Here is an 18,601-nt window from a genome sequence, read left to right as displayed (position 1 = left end):
TCTGGCTGGGAGGTTTAACCTGTCTGCCCCTCACTTCATCTGCTGATTGGGGGAAGCTTCAGAAATGGCTTTCTGCTTTAGGCCTTAAAGCCTAAAGCCTGCCTCCTCGACCCTGGTATCCATCCCAAGATACTCTGGAGTCCTCTCCTGTCACCAGTGTGGTGCAGAAAGTGCTGCAGAAAGTGCACCTGTGTTGCACCTTTAGTCCACCTTTTGTGGGTTGTCAGGTGTAATATTTGCATGACCTGGAGGTGCCAGGCGCTTCAGTGGCTCCCAGATCTGCCTACACAGCAGAATCACCTGGTGAACTTTAAATTTGTTTCTTAGGGCATTAAGACAGAACAGACAAGTGGAGGAGAACATAAAGATTGCCTGTAATGCCATGATCCAGACAACCCCCTACTGACATTAAAAACTAAAATCAAAGCAATAGGTGCACTTGTTAGAGATGCAAATAGTACTGACTGTGAAAGCCTCCGCATCCCCAGCCCTTCTCCCCCACCTTCTCCTCCAGGGTATTGTTAACAGGTGGGGAAGTTTGCCTTAGAATTTTTTTCTGCAGATATCAGCATATATCTATCATCTATTGATAGAAATATGTATATGTGTATGTACATATATATTTAAAACACAAATTAGCAGTTGTGTTTTAAATTGTAGCACTCTGCTGCCCCTTGATTAGGTTTTTTAAAATTTAGTGTCCTTAGAGATTGTTTCGTAGTGATACTCTTACAGTTGCCTAGCATTCCATAGAACATTCTGTTGGATGTGCTTAAATCATGTAATCATTCTCTTGTTGATGGCTCTGTTGGTTGTTCCCAGTTCTTTGCTATTCCAAATAACACAGGGAACGTCCTTGTCCTTGTATCTTGATAAAACTTCCCAGGCACAGATGTTCCCAGCAGTAGACTTGCTGTCTCAAAAGGTGCAGGCATTTTTTTGTGTGTGCCTTTTCTTCTTTTTTTTTTCACTTGTCATCATTTAATGAATCTCCCACCATGTGGCTTCAAGCTACCAGGACACAAGCCCCACCCACACCCTTAATCTTCTCCTCAGCTCTTCTGCTGAAGAATTTGGCCTTCAGGATGACAGCCTGCTTTGGGAGCTTTCCCTCCCCCAGAACTCTGTAGTAACCCGATCGCACCGCGTCAGTGACAGGAGCAGCTCGTCCTGCTCCTGGCGGCATTTACCCGTGTCTGCTCACTGACCAAGGTCCACAATTTATCAAGGTTGACTCTTGGGCAGAAGCTCTGGTCCCTCTTTAAGTGGTAATGCCTCATACCAACTTTCCCAAAGTATCCTGGGTGATGTTAGTCGAAGTTGATCCTGTGGTGATGCATGCCACCAGCATTACCGCGGCCTCCCGGGTGCTTCCGGTGTTTGCCGATGCGGCCGTGGCTGTGGCTCACGTGGCCCCTAAGTTTCCGGGTCTTCCGTCGGCAGCCGAGACCAAAGAGCTGTGCATGCCTTTTCCATTTTGATAGACACTCGAAATGATCATACGGTTTGTACTTGGGGAAATATTTTTTTCAATACAGATTTTCTAGGCCCCATCCCAGACCTACTAAATTTACAATTTCTGGGGGTGGTATCTGAGAATCTCTGCTTAATGAAATGCAACTTTCAAGGTGATTCTGATGCAGCTGGTTCTCTGACCACTGCTAGAAGAAGAGAGAGAATCTGCCCAAACCCTGAGGGTTGATGGTCATATGCTGTGGTCATAGATGCACGCCAGAGGTGAAGCTGCGAGGAGGGACCTTGGGGCAGTTGACCGAAGCTGCGTGCACATTCTTTGTGCTGCTGCTCAGAGGCCATTTTGCAGGAGAGCAGTCTTTGAACTCTTGCCTTGTTTGACTCCCCTGACAGAAACCACATGAAGTGGGTCTTGGAGCTGTTTCTTCAGCTCCTTTTCACTCTATGGCAGGTTAGCACTAAGTGGTATCTGTCAGACTTAACCCCAGTTCTGCCTGGTTTTCGTACCCAAAAAGTCCTTTTGCCTCAGCAAACCCAAACTTTTCCAAATCAGGTTGACTTAGAAATCCTGGTCCTAGGGACCCTGCTGAAAACTGCCTGGGGAGTGAGAGGCAGCAAGCAGCCAGTCAGCCTCCGCCTACCTGCCTGTGGAAGAGCTGTGTTGACACTCCAGAATCCTCCATTGAAGGTTAGGGTCAGGGTTGTTTTGGTTTGGTTTGGTTTGGTTTTAAGTCAGTATTCTCTAGCTACAAGCTAACGTACATTAAGCTTTTTTTTTCTTCTGTGACCTGGGAAGTCCTTTGTTCCTGGGCAGAGACCTGGTGCGTTTCAGGGAGAGGTTGCTGGAGCTCTCGGGCTCCTGTTGAAACCTTAACAGATTCGGTTGCAGTCACCATGTCATTTGGCTCTCCTTCCTCTTAGAAAGTCTAATCTTTAGTTCCAGAAAAACTTAGGCCATTGAACTCTTTACACATAGAGCTGCGCTTGTTAGGAGACTTTGTCCGTATTAAGCTTTTCACACAAGCAGGACTCTCAGTCGGCGTTGGCCGAGGCAAGGTTGGTGTCTCTTGGTGCAGCAGGAACTGCCTGTTGCCTCTGATCAGGATGAGGTGCTAAATGTAGTTCGGGCTGGGCCTGGGCGGTGGTAGTTGGGATGGGAACAGTGGCTTGGTTTTACTTAGCTGTTCGATCAGTGGGTTTTGTTTTTGTTGTTAGAATATATGCTTTTCTGAGGTTTGTATGTACTAACCATCGCCCTTCCCCACGTCACAGAATGTCACATTAAAGCCCAGGCAAATTCTACTCTTTCTGTTCATCTGTGTAGGGAACTCTCAACTTTGGTGGGATCAGGGTGGGCAACGGACCGACAGAGGAGGATGCTGAGATTATTCAGCATGACCAGCTCTCCACCCATTCAGAGGACGCAGAGGAGGTAAGATCAGGGGTGCGGGCTTCCTCTCCTCCCACCTCGGGTCAGCCCTAGTCTTGTGTCCCTAAGTGGCCTCACTCCTGTCCGCTCCTTGAAACAATGAAAACACTAATACTGAGGATCGGCTTGCTTTCTGGACCTCTTAGGGCGCTGCAGCTTTTTCCAGTGGCCCCTGCTCTGAGCACCAGGTGTTGCCTGCAGAGCCCGCAGCAGTTGTGTTCTGTTGTCCGGCTTCCTGAGTTCCAGGCGGCCCACAGTACCCTGCACGCAGATCTCAGTTATTGACTGCTCCCCTCGGGGCCGAGGCAGAGCCAGCCCCAGCGCCCCAGCTCTTACTGCCAGAAACCCAGGCCACTTACAGCGGCTCCTTCATCCCTTGCCCCTCCCCAGAATGGTTCCCGTTGGAACTTTAATCAGTGGGACTTTTGAATTCCTGTTCCACTAATGTGCTCTTGTTGCAGACATTTTATTGAGCCTTTTAAAAATGTGACTTGCCTACTTTTTAGCCAAGTTTAGTCTAGTTTAGCCAAGCTAGACTTTTCCTTAAACCACCATTGGATTTTTTAAAATCCAATCTCCTTGCCTGACCGTTCGTACCACAAAACCTCTGAGCTGAACTTTTGAACCTCATCTATTCAGTATATTCTTTTTAAAACAAATAGAAAAGGAGTTGAGGACCCAGGGGACTGGACTTTGCAGTCTGACTGACCGTGTCTGCTATGTGTATGACTTTAAAAAAAAAATTGCAAGGCTTGAGATGCCTTTTAAAAATTAAGTATCAACACTCTTGGTCCTGCTGACTTTGCTCTCCGTTTGTGCTGAGGAGGCTTGCCTCCAATGTCAGACCATTTAACATTCACAGTCCCCATGCCCCCGCCCCCAAGAAGCAATGAGTAGCCTTGTGCTCATGACTTGTGACCTTGTGTGTGGCATGGCTTCCCACTAAGTGTAAATTTGTGTTTTCAAGCCTACCGAGGATGAAGTGGTAAGAAACAAGCTGGCTTTAGCTTCATGTTTATCTGGGGCTTCTCTTCCCGTCCTTGTGATCACTCTGCTGTCCCTGCTGCATCCTGGGGCCACACATGACACCCATGTATTCTGCATCTCACTGGCCATTTCTAACCAGTTTGTGAACCCGTGTTCTGAAAAAGCTCATCTCCATTAACTGCATCTCACGTCAGTCACCTCTGTCTTTGTTTCATTGACTTTGCTGATCTAATGCCTTGAGAATGGCTTTAAAGGAGCTACAAGTAATGTCTGCACTGGCATTCTTGAAGTGACTCCCCTTGGGAGTTAAATCCCATTGGCCCCTGCCTTCCTCTCCTGTGTTGTTATGTATGGTCGCTCTGCCCCGGGAATAACTGTTTCCTCCCTGCTCCTCTGAGTGCTTATGGGAAAGCTCGCCCTTCCTCCCTGTCTGAGATGCAGCCAACCTCTTCCTGCTGCCCTCATCGGCTTGATGATGCTTGGAGTGAGAATGCTGGACGTTCGCTTGGGGTCAGCTTTACCTCCACGTGACCCAGTTGGGAGGTAGACAGTTTTCAAAAGGAGGCTTTGCCTCTGAGATGCATCCCAGAAAAAACAATCCATCTGTGTGAAAGGAGTTCATGTTATACCAGTCACACATAGAGGACAACAGAGAGTAGAAAGAAAGTTGGCTAAATATTCTGGCCACAGCCAGAGTAGAAGGCCTTCTAGCTCAGCAGTAGTTCATTTAGCAATATACAAGTTTTGAATTGGGTTTTTAAAATAGGCCTTGCTGCACTGTTTGCATCTTCCCCCCAAATTTCTCTCTAAAATACCCAGACCTGTGAACCTTTCCCTTTCCTGGCTTTCCTGGTCCTCTCTAAGGGGGCAGTGGGATAGGAATGGGAAAAACCTTTGCTGTTCTGTGTGAAAGCAGACAGTTGTCCATCTTCCAGAAGGCCGGAGAGGCTCCTTTGCTGGCATCTAGGAGCTTCTGCGTTCCTCTGGACCACTCATCTGTGCAGAGCCACAGGCTGAGCCGCCTGGAAGGTCCCTGTCAGCACAGTCCTCACGTGTAGCCACGTCCCAGGGGAGTTGACATCCAAACACGATGGACTGGAATTCAGCCTCCCCAGTCTCTGGCCCCCCAGCTCCATCAGAGGTTCAGTTTCCCACAGCGTCCTAAGTAGTGAGGACATTTTATCATCGTTAGGTACATACACAGTCTAGTTCTCTACAGCCAGGTTTAGATAGCTGTCTCGGTTACCTAAATACGTCACAGGTGGAAGCAGCAGTCCCTCTCCCTGGGGCATCAACAGTCCAGCTGCAAACCAGAGCCAGGCTCGTCAATTGTCTGGGAAATTTTTGAAGGCCGTAACCACTCAGCAGGGGTCAGTGGGACCTCTCCCCACTGTGTCATCTCTCTAGGTACATTCATCCAACCCATCCATTCATTCACCCTCCATGTGCCAAGCACTCTGTTTAGAGCTGCAGGAACTGAGAGAAGAAAAACAAGTCCTTGCCTTCAAGGAACTCCCAAATTTAGGACACAGTCTGTGATCAAGGTGTGCCCAGGATGCTGTGGGAGCACAGGAAGAGGGCACCTGACAAACACTGGGGTGGGGGTAGGGAAGAGGAGGCCTGGAAGGGGCTCCCTAAGGAGATTATTGCTGAGGTTAGCTTGGTCAAGCCGGCGTCTCTGTGGAGGGAGAGAGGGAGGGAATGCGGATACATCAGTATGTATAGTTACCATAAAGATACAGAGGCCTGCGTCATCAAGACACATTTTGGGGATAAACAAGTATTCAGCTTGGCTGGAGCTCGGAGTCAGGAGTTGAGGGACTGGTGAGAAGTGAGGCTAGAGGTTGGCGGACACCAGCCGTAGTAGAGTGTTTGGGTAAGAAGGAGCGTCAGAGGGCAGTGAAGCTGGAAGTGACACAGCGCATGCCATTGCTGAAATACCCTAGTGGCGGGTAGAGCGTGTATTGGGTGGGGGAGGGGCACAGTCTGAGAGGAGTCGGGAAAGAACTGGGAGGCCTGAAGGCATTTGCAGTGGGAGTTGGAAAGGAAGGGACCAGTATGAGCTGAAGGAAATAAAAGCTGCAGGCCCCAGCGCCTTCATGAATGTAGGCAGTGCGAGTGAGTGAAACATCAGGCTCGACTTCCAGGTTTGGGTGCCTGGGGCACTAGTAGTGACCCCCTGTTAGACATGGGACGAGGAGTAGAAGTAGGTCTTGGTGGGTCAGAGGAGAGCAATCGATGAGTTTAGTTTGGGTGGCGTCGAGTTTGAAGCACCTGTGCTGCAGCAGGAAGAGATGTGGCACAGCTGGTTGGAAACGGGCAACACGGAAAAAGAGGTATCCATTTGTAAGCCCCTCCCGGCGTGGCCACTGAAGGCCCGCGTGGCAGTGCTACAGGAGAGACGTTAAGGGCTGAGGCAGGAACTCCAGCACTTAAGGAGGAACCAAGAAGGAGGCTGAGAAGGAGCATCCAGAGGTAGGAGGAGAACCAAGAGGAGGTGAGCCTTCTCAAGAGGGACCAGGACAGGGCGGTAGTGGCGGACACCGCAGAGGCTCAGGTCACAGGATGTCTGTGAGACCTCCTGGCTGGGAGGTAAGGGGAGCGCGCGAAGGAGGCGCGCGGAGCCGAGAGGGCGCAGGAGGTGAGGGGCAGGCGCGGTGCGGCAGCGGGGAGGTGGTAGAGAGTTAGACGGGGCGTCTGCAGTGGTTCCGGGTCCGTCGCAGCGGACTCACATGGGGCAGTGACAGACCTCTAAGCGCTTGCCTGGGTTTCTCGCTTAATTCTCGCCCCACTTAATATCTCCCCCCACTACGTAGATAAGAAAACTTACCCAAGGTTGCAAAGCAGGAAGTTGGGAATGGAGGAGAGGAAAAAGCTAGAGCAGTGCCTGGAAGGGAAGCTGTTCACGGGAGAAACTCAAGGTGGAATAAAAATGCTGCAAGGGGCTGGTTCTGAGGGCGCCCCGCACTCGCTTCTTTCTCGGAGCTCTTAGTTAAAGCCCTGCGCTCCTTGGAGCTGGGGGCCTGTCCTTCCTCAGAACGTGGGCTTTGGTGCGACAGCGAGCAGTGGTGGCAAAGAGCTCTTAACGGCACGTTGGGGTTCTGGTGACTGTGATTACCCTAGTTTTCAGGGTAACTAGGAGACTTGGAAGAGCCTGTTTCAGAAGAAAAGCCCAGAAGTACTCTGGGTGTAGATAGTCAAAGGTGAGGGAAAATGAGGCAGAAGCCCAGAGATGGCGAGTTGGAGCTGGCCCCTCTCCCCACTGGCCATGCCTGTGAGGCCTGGGCCGTTAGCGCCTTACCAGCCAGCCCTCCTTTCCTGGCCCCACGTGATTTCTCAAGACAGTTCTTTCTGGTATCTTTTGGGGATGAAGTCATGTGAGTCTGCAAAGAAACTGGTGAAAAATAGACTCTGACCTGTGGGCGGGGCAAGCTGGGGAGGCCCACTGGGCAGTGGCCCTGTGCTCCTGGAGTCTGGTCTGGACCACGTGGGGAGGGGCGGGGAGGCCCCAGGGAGGGGAATGGCCCACCTCCTGGCCTTCAGTGGCTGTGGCCCCACCCAGGAGAGTGAGGCCCGGAAGCGTGCCTGCGGCTTCTCAAGCAGCCTGGCTTGGAGCAGCCCTAACAGGGAGCTCCCGGAAGCTCGCTCCAGCCCCTCTGCTTTATGCTGCAGATAATTTCTGATGTTGAGACAAAAACTGGAAGAAAGGGAGCGTGAGGAAAACAAACAACAATACACGTTCTGTTTAGTCTTCATCATGTGTCCAAGTAGGAATTTGTAAAACTTTTGCTAAAACGTCCCTGTGTGATCTTTTCAGAAGTCTCAAAAGTAAAAGGAGGTTATCTTGCCGCCAGCATGTTGTGAAAATAAGAAGTGGCTGCAGAGGTGTAGTCTTCAGGCGGTTTCCAGCCTGGTGGCCTGTCCCCTGACGTACGACCCGGGGAAGAGCCCTTCCTGCCCTCCTGGCTCATTCAGAGGAGGGTGCTCCGCTCTCAGGCACCGTGAGGTGGAAATCAGCCAGAGCAGGTGCTCCCAGACCGCTCTTACCTCCACAGGCAGCCACTCCGGAGCTGACAGCCTAGTGGGGAGAAAAAGCAGATGTGTTGAGAAGAGTCTCATTAAGATGTAGTTCATTAAAATGTGATGTATTGAGGGGCATGGGGTGTCCCAGTCGGGGGCTCAGCCAGGCAGGATTTCTGGGGACGGCACGGCTGAAATCCTCACCAGGAGTTCAGCACCGGGGGCTCCAGGCCCATGTAGCCGTTCGTGCCAGCGCTCAGAGCCCTGCACACGCCCCTCCCAGCCTTATATCTTCTCTCTGGTTTCCTCCCATGACAGTTTGATTTTGGGGACACCATGGTCCACCAGGCCATCCACACCATTGAGTACTGCCTGGGCTGCATCTCCAACACCGCCTCCTACCTGCGGCTCTGGGCCCTCAGCCTCGCTCATGCACGTGAGTGTATTTCTCTCAGGTCAAAAACTATGTTTCTCCCCTTCTCCGGGCACTCCCTCAGGTGGGGGCTTAAAGAGAGTGGAAATTATGTAAAGCCTCTGGAATTATTGACTCCTGAATCCAGAGAATGATGTACAGGTGGGAGGATCAGTGCTTTTGCCAGGTTAGCTGGTAAGGTCGCAGAAAGCCAGGGGGCAAGGAAGACTGCGATTGAGGGAGGCAGAGCAAAACGCAAGGCCTGCAGCACCCCTGGCCCAGCTGAACCGGATGTCATGTCTCTCCCCGTTCCGCAGAGCTGTCTGAGGTGCTTTGGACCATGGTGATCCACATCGGCCTGAGCGTGAAGAGCTTGGCGGGAAGTTTGGCGCTGTTCTTCATCTTCGCCGCCTTCGCCACCCTGACTGTGGCCATCCTCCTGATCATGGAGGGCCTCTCAGCCTTCCTCCACGCACTGCGGTTACACTGGTGAGGGGCAGTGCGGGGCCGAGGGTGGGGACCTGTCCTTAGCTGCACCGAGGGCAGTTTTACTCCTGTCCAGAATGCAGAGACACTAGGAAGTATCTTTCACATCCTCATACCTGAGGACGTACTTGGTAGTGAGCCTCAGGAAATGTGCACAGAAGAGCACAGCTCACTTCCACAGCTGCCAGGGAGGGTTCTCTGGTGAGTGTTGTCACAGTTGCGCTCCCTGTCTTCAGCCTTCCTCAGTGCTCTTGATTATGGCTTAAAAGGTCTGCTGGGGTTTTTTGTTTGCTTGGGGGTTTTCGCACTGGCATATAACTCTCTCCTGTCTTCAGAGCAATGAAAGCAGCTCTGGAATAGATTCTACGTCCAGGAAAGTGCTAGAGCACACTGTGCCCTCATTTCGTCCCCCTCATTCTGTCATCGTGCCAGTGTCTTTGGGTAGGACCCCTGGCAGCTCTGCGGGAGTAGGGGGATTCTTGACTCCATAGCACGCTAGCTCAGTACACGGAAGCAGCTTCTTCTGAAGGGCAGGTTTTGGATTTGTTAGTTTTCTTTAATGTCGTTTTTGGCTCTTAATGGCTCTGCATGGAGATAGCTCAGTCCCAGGGAGTGGGAGATCTGGGGTCTGGTCTGGACTGTGACTCCATGACCTCAAAGTAAGGTTGCCAGGTTTAGCAAATAAAATTACAGAGCACTCAGTTATGTTTGGATTTCAGATAAACGGAATATTTTTTTACTGTATTTCCCGAATGTCCATGGGACATACTTATACTAAAAACTGGGCATCCCGTAATTTATCTGGCTACCCTACCTCAAACCCTACATCTTCGCGTCTCCATTTCCCCCTTCACATTATGATTCTCCCTCTCTTTTGTGGTCCAGTGGCTCTGGAAGCTCTGGACCCTCTCCTCAGAGAAACACCCCCCTCAATGTGTGCACACACAGTTTTACCAGTTTAGGGGCTCACAAACTCACTGACCCTACCTTAGGACTCCCTAGACGAGATGATCTGTGGTGTTAATGACCTCAAGGTCAGAAGAGGGCCGTGACTGTCTCTCTCCATCACTTCTCGAAACCTGAAGAAAACCAAAATCTGAACCTGAGAAACCTCTTCCCCACTCCCTTTATCTTTGATTTTTCTCCTGGCTTGGTCACAGCTGAGCCTGCTCAAAGATTCCGCCGTTCGCTGTTCTAAATTACAGAGGGGACCATGAGGTATGCAAGGGTGAGCCGTGGCCGGGACTTACTCTTCCCTCAAAAGCTCCTTTAGAAGAGTCCGTCCTGCTGCGTCAGTACACGGTGCTTTCTCAGGCCTGGCCCTCTCCTCCTGCCTCCCGTCCCCTCCCCGCCCAGCTGTTGTTTACTGGGAGCCAGGAGGCTGGCCACGCTACCGCTACCGGCTCTCAGCTTATCAGCGCACGCTCGCCCCAGCACACTTCCTACCACTCGGTGCGAGGGGACGTCTGTGCTGCCGCCCTGGGGTGACTCACTTTTTCTTGCCCTCTTGGCTTCCTTTCCTATTCCCTTCCCCGCCTCCTGAGCCCTGGGCTTGAGGGAACAGTTACCACGCCACCTTGACTCCAGCCCAAGTGGGGAGCCTGTTGCATCCTCCCTGGGTGGGTGGGAGCAGCCAAGGAGCTGGAACAGACCTGTGAGAGCAGTGAGCCAGGCACCACGGAGCACGGAGGGCCGCCTGGGCTCAGGCCTGTTGTCCAGAATGAGCTGAGGCGGTTGGGAGGTCATGCTTTGCTGCCTGCAGGATTACTTCTTCCTCAGGCTCACCTGCGGCCTTCGAGTGAAGGTGTCTTCCCACGTCCTCATGCACGAGCCCAAGGAAGTGACAAGTGGCGAGAGAGCAGGCTTCAGAATAGGGTGACCCGAGTTTAAATTCCAGCTCTGCCGGTGCTGGCTGGGTGACCCTGAGGAAAGCACTTAGCTCTCTGAACCTCACTTGCTCTCATGTGAAAAGAGAGGATAATGTCCACGTGACAGGGTTGCTGTGATTAAGTAGGAAATAATGCACAGACCAAGTGACTGCCGCGGTGCCCTGGCACACCGTAAACCTGTGTTCAGTTGCAGATGCGGCTGCCCTGCGGAGAGGGCTGTGGCCCCTGTAAAGATCTGCTTCCAGTCCGTTAGAGAGAAGGGAGACCCAGGGGGATGCACATGATACCACTTGAATGCCTCGCAGATGCAGTTTGCAAGGAGTAGTCTGGTCAGACATATTGTACTTGCAGGGTGGTGGGTGGTTGCTGTTGTTTGGTAGTGGAAATATTGGGTAGAAGAGAAAAAACAGTGAAAACTCCTTTGTGCAACTTTCAGAATCCCATCACTGGGGGCCTATTTGGAGCATCTCCCCCACCACCAGAAAGGAGTGAATGAAATTGGTGCTCATGCACCCCCTCCTGGCCTAGTGTGGACATGCCTCGAGGATTCCTGGGTCTTAGTCCAGCAGGACTGCAGGAATTCTGAGTTGAGGCCATCCTCTTGGGGGTGGGAACAGCTGGGCCCACTGAAGATGGCTGCAGGGACATTGCTGCAATTTTTCCTGGCGTCCAGCCTGGGCATCTTCATACCTGTCACTTTACCCCTGGTGTTCAGCTGGGGTTTCTTGATTCTGATGCAAGGGCTGCCCCATTACACAAGTTCTGGGTCTCTTTGGTGGGGACAAGAAGAAAAACCTGTGATTTGAAAGCAAGGATAAACCACAGGTCTGAGGTTCATGTAGGGTCGTGAGGAGGCAGGTGACATCTGGAAACAGCAGTGAGCGGGTTCGTGCACCCGCCTGCTAATTCTGTCTCCTCCCAAGTTACGTCTGTCTCTTTTCCTCCCACCAGCTGTGTGTATTGTGCTTGGTCTTCTTGGCTACCATAATGAGATGTCTTTTCTTCCTCAGAAAAGGCAAAGGCAGGGGTATGATTTGTGGTTTTCACTGTGGACACCGGACTGCTATTAGCAGAAAGACCGTCGCCCCATGGCCCGCCTTCACAGCAACCTCATCCCTTCCTAGCTAACGGATTCCACATGAACACTCACAGACTGGGGGCTAAAGGGACAGATTTGGGGACCAGTTTGTTGTAAGGAATTCAGTGGCGCCACAGCAGGACCCCGCGGGGTGGCTGCCCAGGAGAACGAGAACACCTGAAGTGTGACCTCATGGCCCCGGCACTGCTTGGAGAGGGACAGAACCATCTTTCTAGAACTGCCTCCCCTCGGTCACATCCCCACAGGCAAGGGAGGAGGCCCAGGCTTTCCCCTTCATTCACTTGAGAAGACATGGTTTCTGTCGTGGGGCAGGAGCACTCTCTCTCTGGACTCCCCGTTAGTCCTTCTGGGCCGCTGGGTTGCCTTTTCCAGGTGCGGGAGCTGGCGGGGGTGACAGAGAACCCCCTCTGACTGCCTGAGGCTCTCCTCACATCTGCTGAATCCTGAGATGCGTTTTAGTGGCCTGGGGCGTGGCGGGGTCCATGGAGGTGCCCCGAGCAGAGCCCCTCAAGAAGGAAGAACTTGCAGGGCAGCCAGTGGGGCCCCGCTGTGCCCCGGCCCAGAGAACTTCGTGTTTATCCTTTCTCAGGAAGCACCCAGCTCCCGGCTGGGAGGGAGGAGAGGGCGGGGAGACCAACAGGGAAACTGCTTTCCAACTTTGCGCCGGGAGGGTGGGGTGGGGTGAGCACGGCTGAGAAGGGAGGCGAAGTCAGGCTGACGCTGAGATACCCAAGATGTCCCTGGTGGGGGCCACCCTAAGTCACCTCGAGCAGCAGCTGGTGGGCAAGGTGGTGTCAGGTGGTGTGTCCGAGGGACCGCCCATCTGCTCACACAGCAGAACTTATGTGCCCCCGTCCCAGGCGTGTGTCCCCTGATGTAGATGAGGCAGGCAGGGTGATGCCAAGAGAAGGGTGGTGGTCCCTCAGGCGTCTGAGAACGTCTGCAGCTTCTCCATTCACCCAGTCTGGAGTTAGAATTGTTTGTGTGATGAGCCAGCCAGAGGTCAGAGTTCCAGATACCTCACAGACCCCAAGGTGAGTTGCCCACCGTCTGGCTGTACGCTGTTGAGCGGAGTGAAATACCATTGCCGTGTGCAGACACAGCGTACCCAGCGTGGAGGATTCAGTCGTCACAGCAGTGGGCAGGAAGCAGGAACCTGCCCCCATCCCCACCGCATTCCCCCAGAGGAGGCCTCAGGAGCTGGGCCCTCTTCTCCAGGTGTTGGGGCTCAGGGCTGAGTCCTGTGACTGACTGCAGTTTGAAATACCCTCTCCTGGATCGCATTTACTCTGACGGAGGCTTGGCCGAGACACTGACGGGAATCCTCCAGGGGCCGGGAGGCTTTGGGGGCCTTGGTGTGGCCCCCAGAATGTAGGGTCGGGGAGAAGGCTGCCTGTTCTTACGCCCGCACAGAAAATTCTGTTCCCCTTTTCTCCCCAGCGGGTGGAGCTGGCCGCTCTGCAGTCAGCTCCTCAGCCAGCGCCCCAGGGCTGAAGGGGCCTCTGAGGACATCTCGGGGCTACCAGCAGACAGTCCTCTTCCCACTCCCTTTTCACTGATTCCTCCCTTATCTCGGAGGGAGGCCGCCCTGGCTGAAGGCTGAGTGAGGGGCATGAAGGTGGAGAGCGTCTTGGCGCCCTGCTGTGCAGTCACAGTCAAACCGCTGCCTGCGGCCTGCCCCAGGGATCTGGGGCCCCCAGAGTCACACAGCACTAAGTGGAAACTATTCCTCAGGGCAGCTCTCCTTGGCTTTCTTATCCTCTGAATCATGCATTTTTCTGCCCATATTTGGTGGTGATTTGGTTGCTGGGCAGACATCCAGGGCGAAGTTGCAGCCTGGCTCTGCATACAGGCGTGTGCTCCTTCCTGCCCCCTCAGAGTTTGAAGGGCCCAGGGAGACCATCGGGGATGGATGCTGGGCTGCCGGGGAAGGGAGCTAGAGCTGTTTTTCCTTTCAGTCCCCAAGAGAAGAATTCTTTCTTAGATGCTTTTGTAGTTGGAGGATGTTTTTGCCGTTGCTTTGAGAAGACTTCCCCTCCTAACTTCCCCCTTTCCTGGGAATTTCCTCCCCTAAGTCGAAAGTCTCCACCGTTCACTGGCAACCCTCCCTTCTCCTTCCTCCCCCGAGAAGAGAAATATACAAGAAAACAGTGGCGCCTGCCAGGGTTCCTTGCGCTGAGCTGGTGGCTACTCACAAGCTTCCCTTGGAGGTCCGCTGTGGGCCCTGCCAGGAAGGGGGTGTTGGGGGGACTCTTTTTCATCGTTAGAGGCTCAGGCCAGCTGAACGTTTTTTGCGCATGGCCCTCTGCAGAGAGTTTTGCATAAACACACTCTCCGCTGAGCAGGACGGAGCAGGAACTGAAGCCAAACCAGCGCACTGGTGTGCACTCTTGCCGAGGGCAGGCCCTGGGCGTCACGAGTGGGAGGTTGTGTTAGGATTAGGGTTGTGTGTGCCATGAGCAGGCCAAGGTCTGGGCTTTGTGGGCGGCAGGAGGCTCGGGGAGCTTGGGGTTGGGTCATCTTTCTGGCCCAACTGTGGAGTCCCAAAAGGTTTCTGTGGAATGATGAGTCTCCTCTTCTCTTTCTCCAGGGTGGAATTCCAGAATAAATTCTACAGCGGGACGGGTTTCAAGTTCCTACCCTTCTCCTTCGAGCACATCCGAGAAGGGAAGCTTGACGAATAAGCCCCTCAGGGGGGCTGTGCGCCCTCTGCCCTCCCCACTCCCTCCACAGTGATTAGCTGTGCTCCGCTTGCCGTTGGTTGTGATCCCTGGGTATCAGGGCATCTGAGTCATCCCTGCCACCCTTCCCCCAGCCACCTGTGAGTCATTTAGATAGACCCAGCCCTTCCTGGGTCCCCCGCCACCTCCAGCTTTGTGTGTTGTAGTGCAGTGATTTTTCTGGAGAGAAGCGGGCCCGAGCGGTCACTCAAACCCACTCCCACTGGGCACCCTCCTTGCCCTTCCAGCCTCTGTCCAGCCCTTCCTCTGCCCCCTGGTGGTGAAGCCGTTTGTGCATTTACACAGGAGCCCAGAGCGCTTGGAGGGAGCGCCTTCGCTGTCCGCACCCAGACTTTGAGCCCCTGCTCCTGCCACTCTCCTTCCTGGTTGGGGATGGGGTGCTCTTGAACACTCCCCACTCTTGGATTAGCAGGGGTGGGTCCAGGAAGGTGGTGTTTCTGTCCTCTGCCCATCCCCTCTGGTCTTCAGTGTGCTCGTTAATCAGGAATTCAGCTGGACCCAACTGTGCCAGCGTGCGTGGCTTCTCCCTGGCAGCCCCAAGGGCCCCTGGATACCCTGCACCACCTTCCTGACCCCGACCCTAAACTCACACCCTTTCCTCCTCCTTCCCAGAATGCCCCTTTAGCACCCAGCATAACATACACAGCAGGGTGGACCCAAAGCAGAGGTCCTGGCTGGCTCCTCTGGTGGCTGCTTCTCAGGCCATGCGTGGGCCACAAGCACGCCCTCGGGGCAGAGGGTCCAAGTCCATGCTCTTTCCTGGTGCAGACCCGGAGACCTTTCCCCACCCCCAATCACGAGTCTTGAGTGCGGAACTGTAGTCATCAGGGCTGGTTCTGCCTGCAGACCTGCCTTGCTCTGCCCACCGGCGCCCCTCCCCACTTCCACACCGACCCCAAGTGGAGCAAGTGGGTCCTGGGCAGGGAAAGTCAATGTCATTTACCATTTGCTGATTGGAGGCAGCTGGCAGGGCCACCAGTGCGTGCAGTTGTGAGAGCTGCGTGGCCCTGCCCTGTCAGGGCTGGTGGGGAGCGCCCCCAAAGGGCCACCGCCCCTGTCGCCCCCACGCCAGGACGTGGATCTTGGGGCCTTTTAATCGTGCGTTGGCACAGCAGCCCTGGCTGCCTCAGCTAAATCGATCCCCGTGCCTTCAGTGGGCGAGAGGACCCCCCTCAATTGGTCGGCCCCTTCCCACCCCACCCCTACTCCCTGCTTGTCTGGGAGCTGCTTAGCGCTGCTCACTGGACTCTCCCAGGCTGGGCCGCCCGCCCCAGCTTCACCGCGCAGTAGGCAGTGACCCGACCCAGCCCTTGTGCAGAGCCCCCTTCCGTCTGGTCCCTGTGGTTTACGTGATGATCTTTGCTCTGTTTACGGCGGGGGTTTGAAGCAGAGTTCTTTATCAGGAACCCTGCCCAAGGCCCTTCTGTTCAGACATTCCTGTGCGGAATAAAGTGTGTTTGACTCTGTCAGGGAGGCTGCTTGTCTGCGTGCCTACAGCCCCTAGCCCCTGCGTCACTCAAGGCTCAGCCCTCCTGAGCCCACCTAGTATCCTTACACCTGCCACTTCCCTCTGCCAGCATTTCTGCTTTTTCCTCTGATCAAAGACCGCAGTTGCAGTGGCCCTGGCCAGGCAGTTAGTTTGTGAAATTCTCACCTTATCTCAGGTTTCCCAAGGGCTTTCCCACTCCCTGAGCCCCACTCCCTGAGCCAAGGCAGCTTTTCAGACACTACCCATGTGGGGGAGGGGACTTGGGGACCCATCTCCGTCCTGCTTTCTGCACCACACACGCAAACAGCCAGGGGAAGCAGGGACCTGGACGTCTGCCCACCCTCCTCTCCCTCTTCTGTGAGCGTGCTCTCCAAGGCTCAGCAGCCTGGCTATTTTGAGCCCTGATTGCCTTTGGCCTTGGTGTAGGCGGAGGCTCAGCGTAGGGTTGGTTCCTGAGGGCAGCTGGAAAATTCGAGGTGCTGAGGCAGGCAGCCCAAGAGCTCAACGGGCTGTCCTCGCAGGCGGGGTGGGCCAGGGCGGGCGCCTCCCCCCTCCTCACTGCCATGTAAGGTGACCACATTCTTTCTCAGCCCTCCCTCTCCATTCCTCCCTCTTGGGGCCTCCAGGGCAGGGGCTGCCCAGGAATGTGAACAGCAGGCTACCAACTGCTGCTCCAGGAGGAGCAGGAACACCCTGTTCATTCCATGCTCCTCAAACCCTCTCCTCCCTGACAGGCCACCTTCCCTGGAGCAGCCCTGGGTACAACACCCAGCATCCACTCCTCAAAAAGTTGAGGGTGGACATTCAGGTAAGTGAGCCCTTTTAACCTCTTCTCTGTTACTGACTCAGATAGATAACTAGGAATCAATGGACTAGAATTGAGAGTTCAGAAACAAACCCTAACATGTATAGTTGACTGATTTTCCACACAGGGGCCAAGATAATTCGCTGGGGAAAAAACAGTCTTCAACAGATGGTGTTAGTACAACTGGGTACCCACATGGAAACAAACAAATTTGGACTGCTATCCGCTATATACAAAAATTAACTCAAAATGGATCATAGACCTAAACATAAGAGAAGTCTCAGAGGAAATCATAGGAGTACATCTTCCTGACCCTGGGTTAGGCAGTGGTTTTTAGATATGACGTCAGAAGCATGAGTGATAAAAAAGAAGATAAAAGATAAGTTGGGTTTTAGCAAAATTAAAAACTTTTGTGCGTCGAAGGACAGGATCAAGACACTCCTCACACTGGAAGAAAATATTTTCAAAGCATGTATCTAATAAGGAACTTGTATCTGGAATATATACAGAACTTTTACAACTCAGTAATAAAGACAAATACCTCAATTTTTAAAAGGACAAAGGATTTGAACAGGCATTTCTCCAAAGAAAACACGAATAGCCAATAAGTCCATGAAAAGGTACGCAGCTTCATTAGTCATTAGGAAAATGCAAATCAAAACCACGAGGAGACACCACATCACACCCACTAAGAAGGCAATAATTTAAAAAAGACAATTACAAGTGTAGGGACTTCCCTGGTGGTGCAGTGGTTAAGAATCCACCTGCCAATGCAGGGGACATGGGTTTGAGCCCTGGTCCGGGAAGATCCCACATGCCACAGAGCAACTAAGCCCATGCACCACAACTACTGAGCCTGCGCTCTAGAGCCCACGAGGCACAACTACTGAGCCCGTGTGCCACAGCTACTGAAGCCCGCACACCTAGAGCCCGTGCTCCGCAACAAGAGAAGCCACCACAATGAGAAGCCCATGCACCACAACCCGTGCACAGCAACGAAGACCCAACGCAGCCAAAGATAAATTAAAAAAAAAAAAAAAAAAGCTTACAAGTGTTGACAAGGATGTGGAGAAACTGGAACCCCCATCCACTGCTGGTGGGAATGTAAAATGGTGCAGCAGCTTTGGAAAGCAGCCTGGCAGTTTCTCAAAATGTTAAACGTAGGATTAACTTAGGACCCAGCAATTTGACTTCTAGATATCTACTCAAGAAAAATGAAAAAATGTGCACACAAACTTGTGCACAAGTGTTCGTAGTGGCATTATTCATAATAGCCCTAATGGAAACAACCCAAATGTTGATCAGCTGATGAATGGGTAAACAAAGGCAGTATATCCATACCATGGGTATAATTCTACAATAAAAAGGAAGGACGTGCTGATACACGCCGCAACAAGAATGGACCTCAGACACAAGGCCACGTAATGTATAATTCCATTTATGTGAAATGTCTAGAATGGGCATATCTGTAGAGACAGAAAGCAGATGGGTGGTTGCCTAGGACCAGCTGCCGGAGGGGGTTGGGGGCAGGGTTTCTTTGGGGGGATGATGAAACGTAAAATTAGATTATGGTGACAGTTGCACAACTCTGTGGCCATACTAAAAAGCTATTGAGTTGTACACTTTAAACTGGTAAACTTTCTGGTATAGATCAATAAAATGGGGCTGGGGAGGGAGGACTAGGACCTGCCCGGGAAGAAATTCCCCCCTAGCCTGGATGAGAAGACCTGGGCCAGTGGGTCACTGGCTAAGCTGAGCTTCCGGGATCTAG

At 53.0% G+C, this 18,601-nt stretch overlaps 1 protein-coding gene and 1 pseudogene across 3 annotated transcripts in view; one reads left to right on the top strand and one right to left on the bottom strand.

Annotated features, from left to right (window-relative positions):
• ATP6V0A1 (ATPase H+ transporting V0 subunit a1) overlaps positions 1 to 15,814 on the top strand; it is a 54,053-nt gene extending 38,239 nt beyond the window's left edge. For both annotated transcript variants that reach the window (XM_082860722.1, XM_082860721.1), the window contains exons 18-21: positions 2,798 to 2,905; positions 8,228 to 8,345; positions 8,639 to 8,810; positions 14,386 to 15,814. In XM_082860722.1, the coding sequence (XP_082716848.1) occupies positions 2,798 to 2,905; positions 8,228 to 8,345; positions 8,639 to 8,810; positions 14,386 to 14,479 (492 nt within the window). In that variant the 3' untranslated portion in view covers positions 14,480 to 15,814. The remainder of the gene's footprint in view (positions 1 to 2,797; positions 2,906 to 8,227; positions 8,346 to 8,638; positions 8,811 to 14,385) is intronic.
• Positions 832 to 2,156, bottom strand: LOC309975552 (large ribosomal subunit protein uL15-like; annotated as a pseudogene). Its single transcript has 2 exons — positions 2,115 to 2,156; positions 832 to 1,430 (listed from the first exon to the last, which is right to left on the bottom strand). The product of its transcript is annotated as a large ribosomal subunit protein uL15-like (transcript).
• Positions 15,815 to 18,601: the final 2,787 nt, after the last annotated feature.

This window comes from Leucopleurus acutus, assembly GCF_964270905.1.
Source record: "Leucopleurus acutus genome assembly, chromosome: 19".
Taxonomy (NCBI): Eukaryota; Metazoa; Chordata; class Mammalia; order Artiodactyla; family Delphinidae; genus Leucopleurus; species Leucopleurus acutus.
This window is presented reverse-complemented; position numbering and strand designations above follow the sequence as displayed.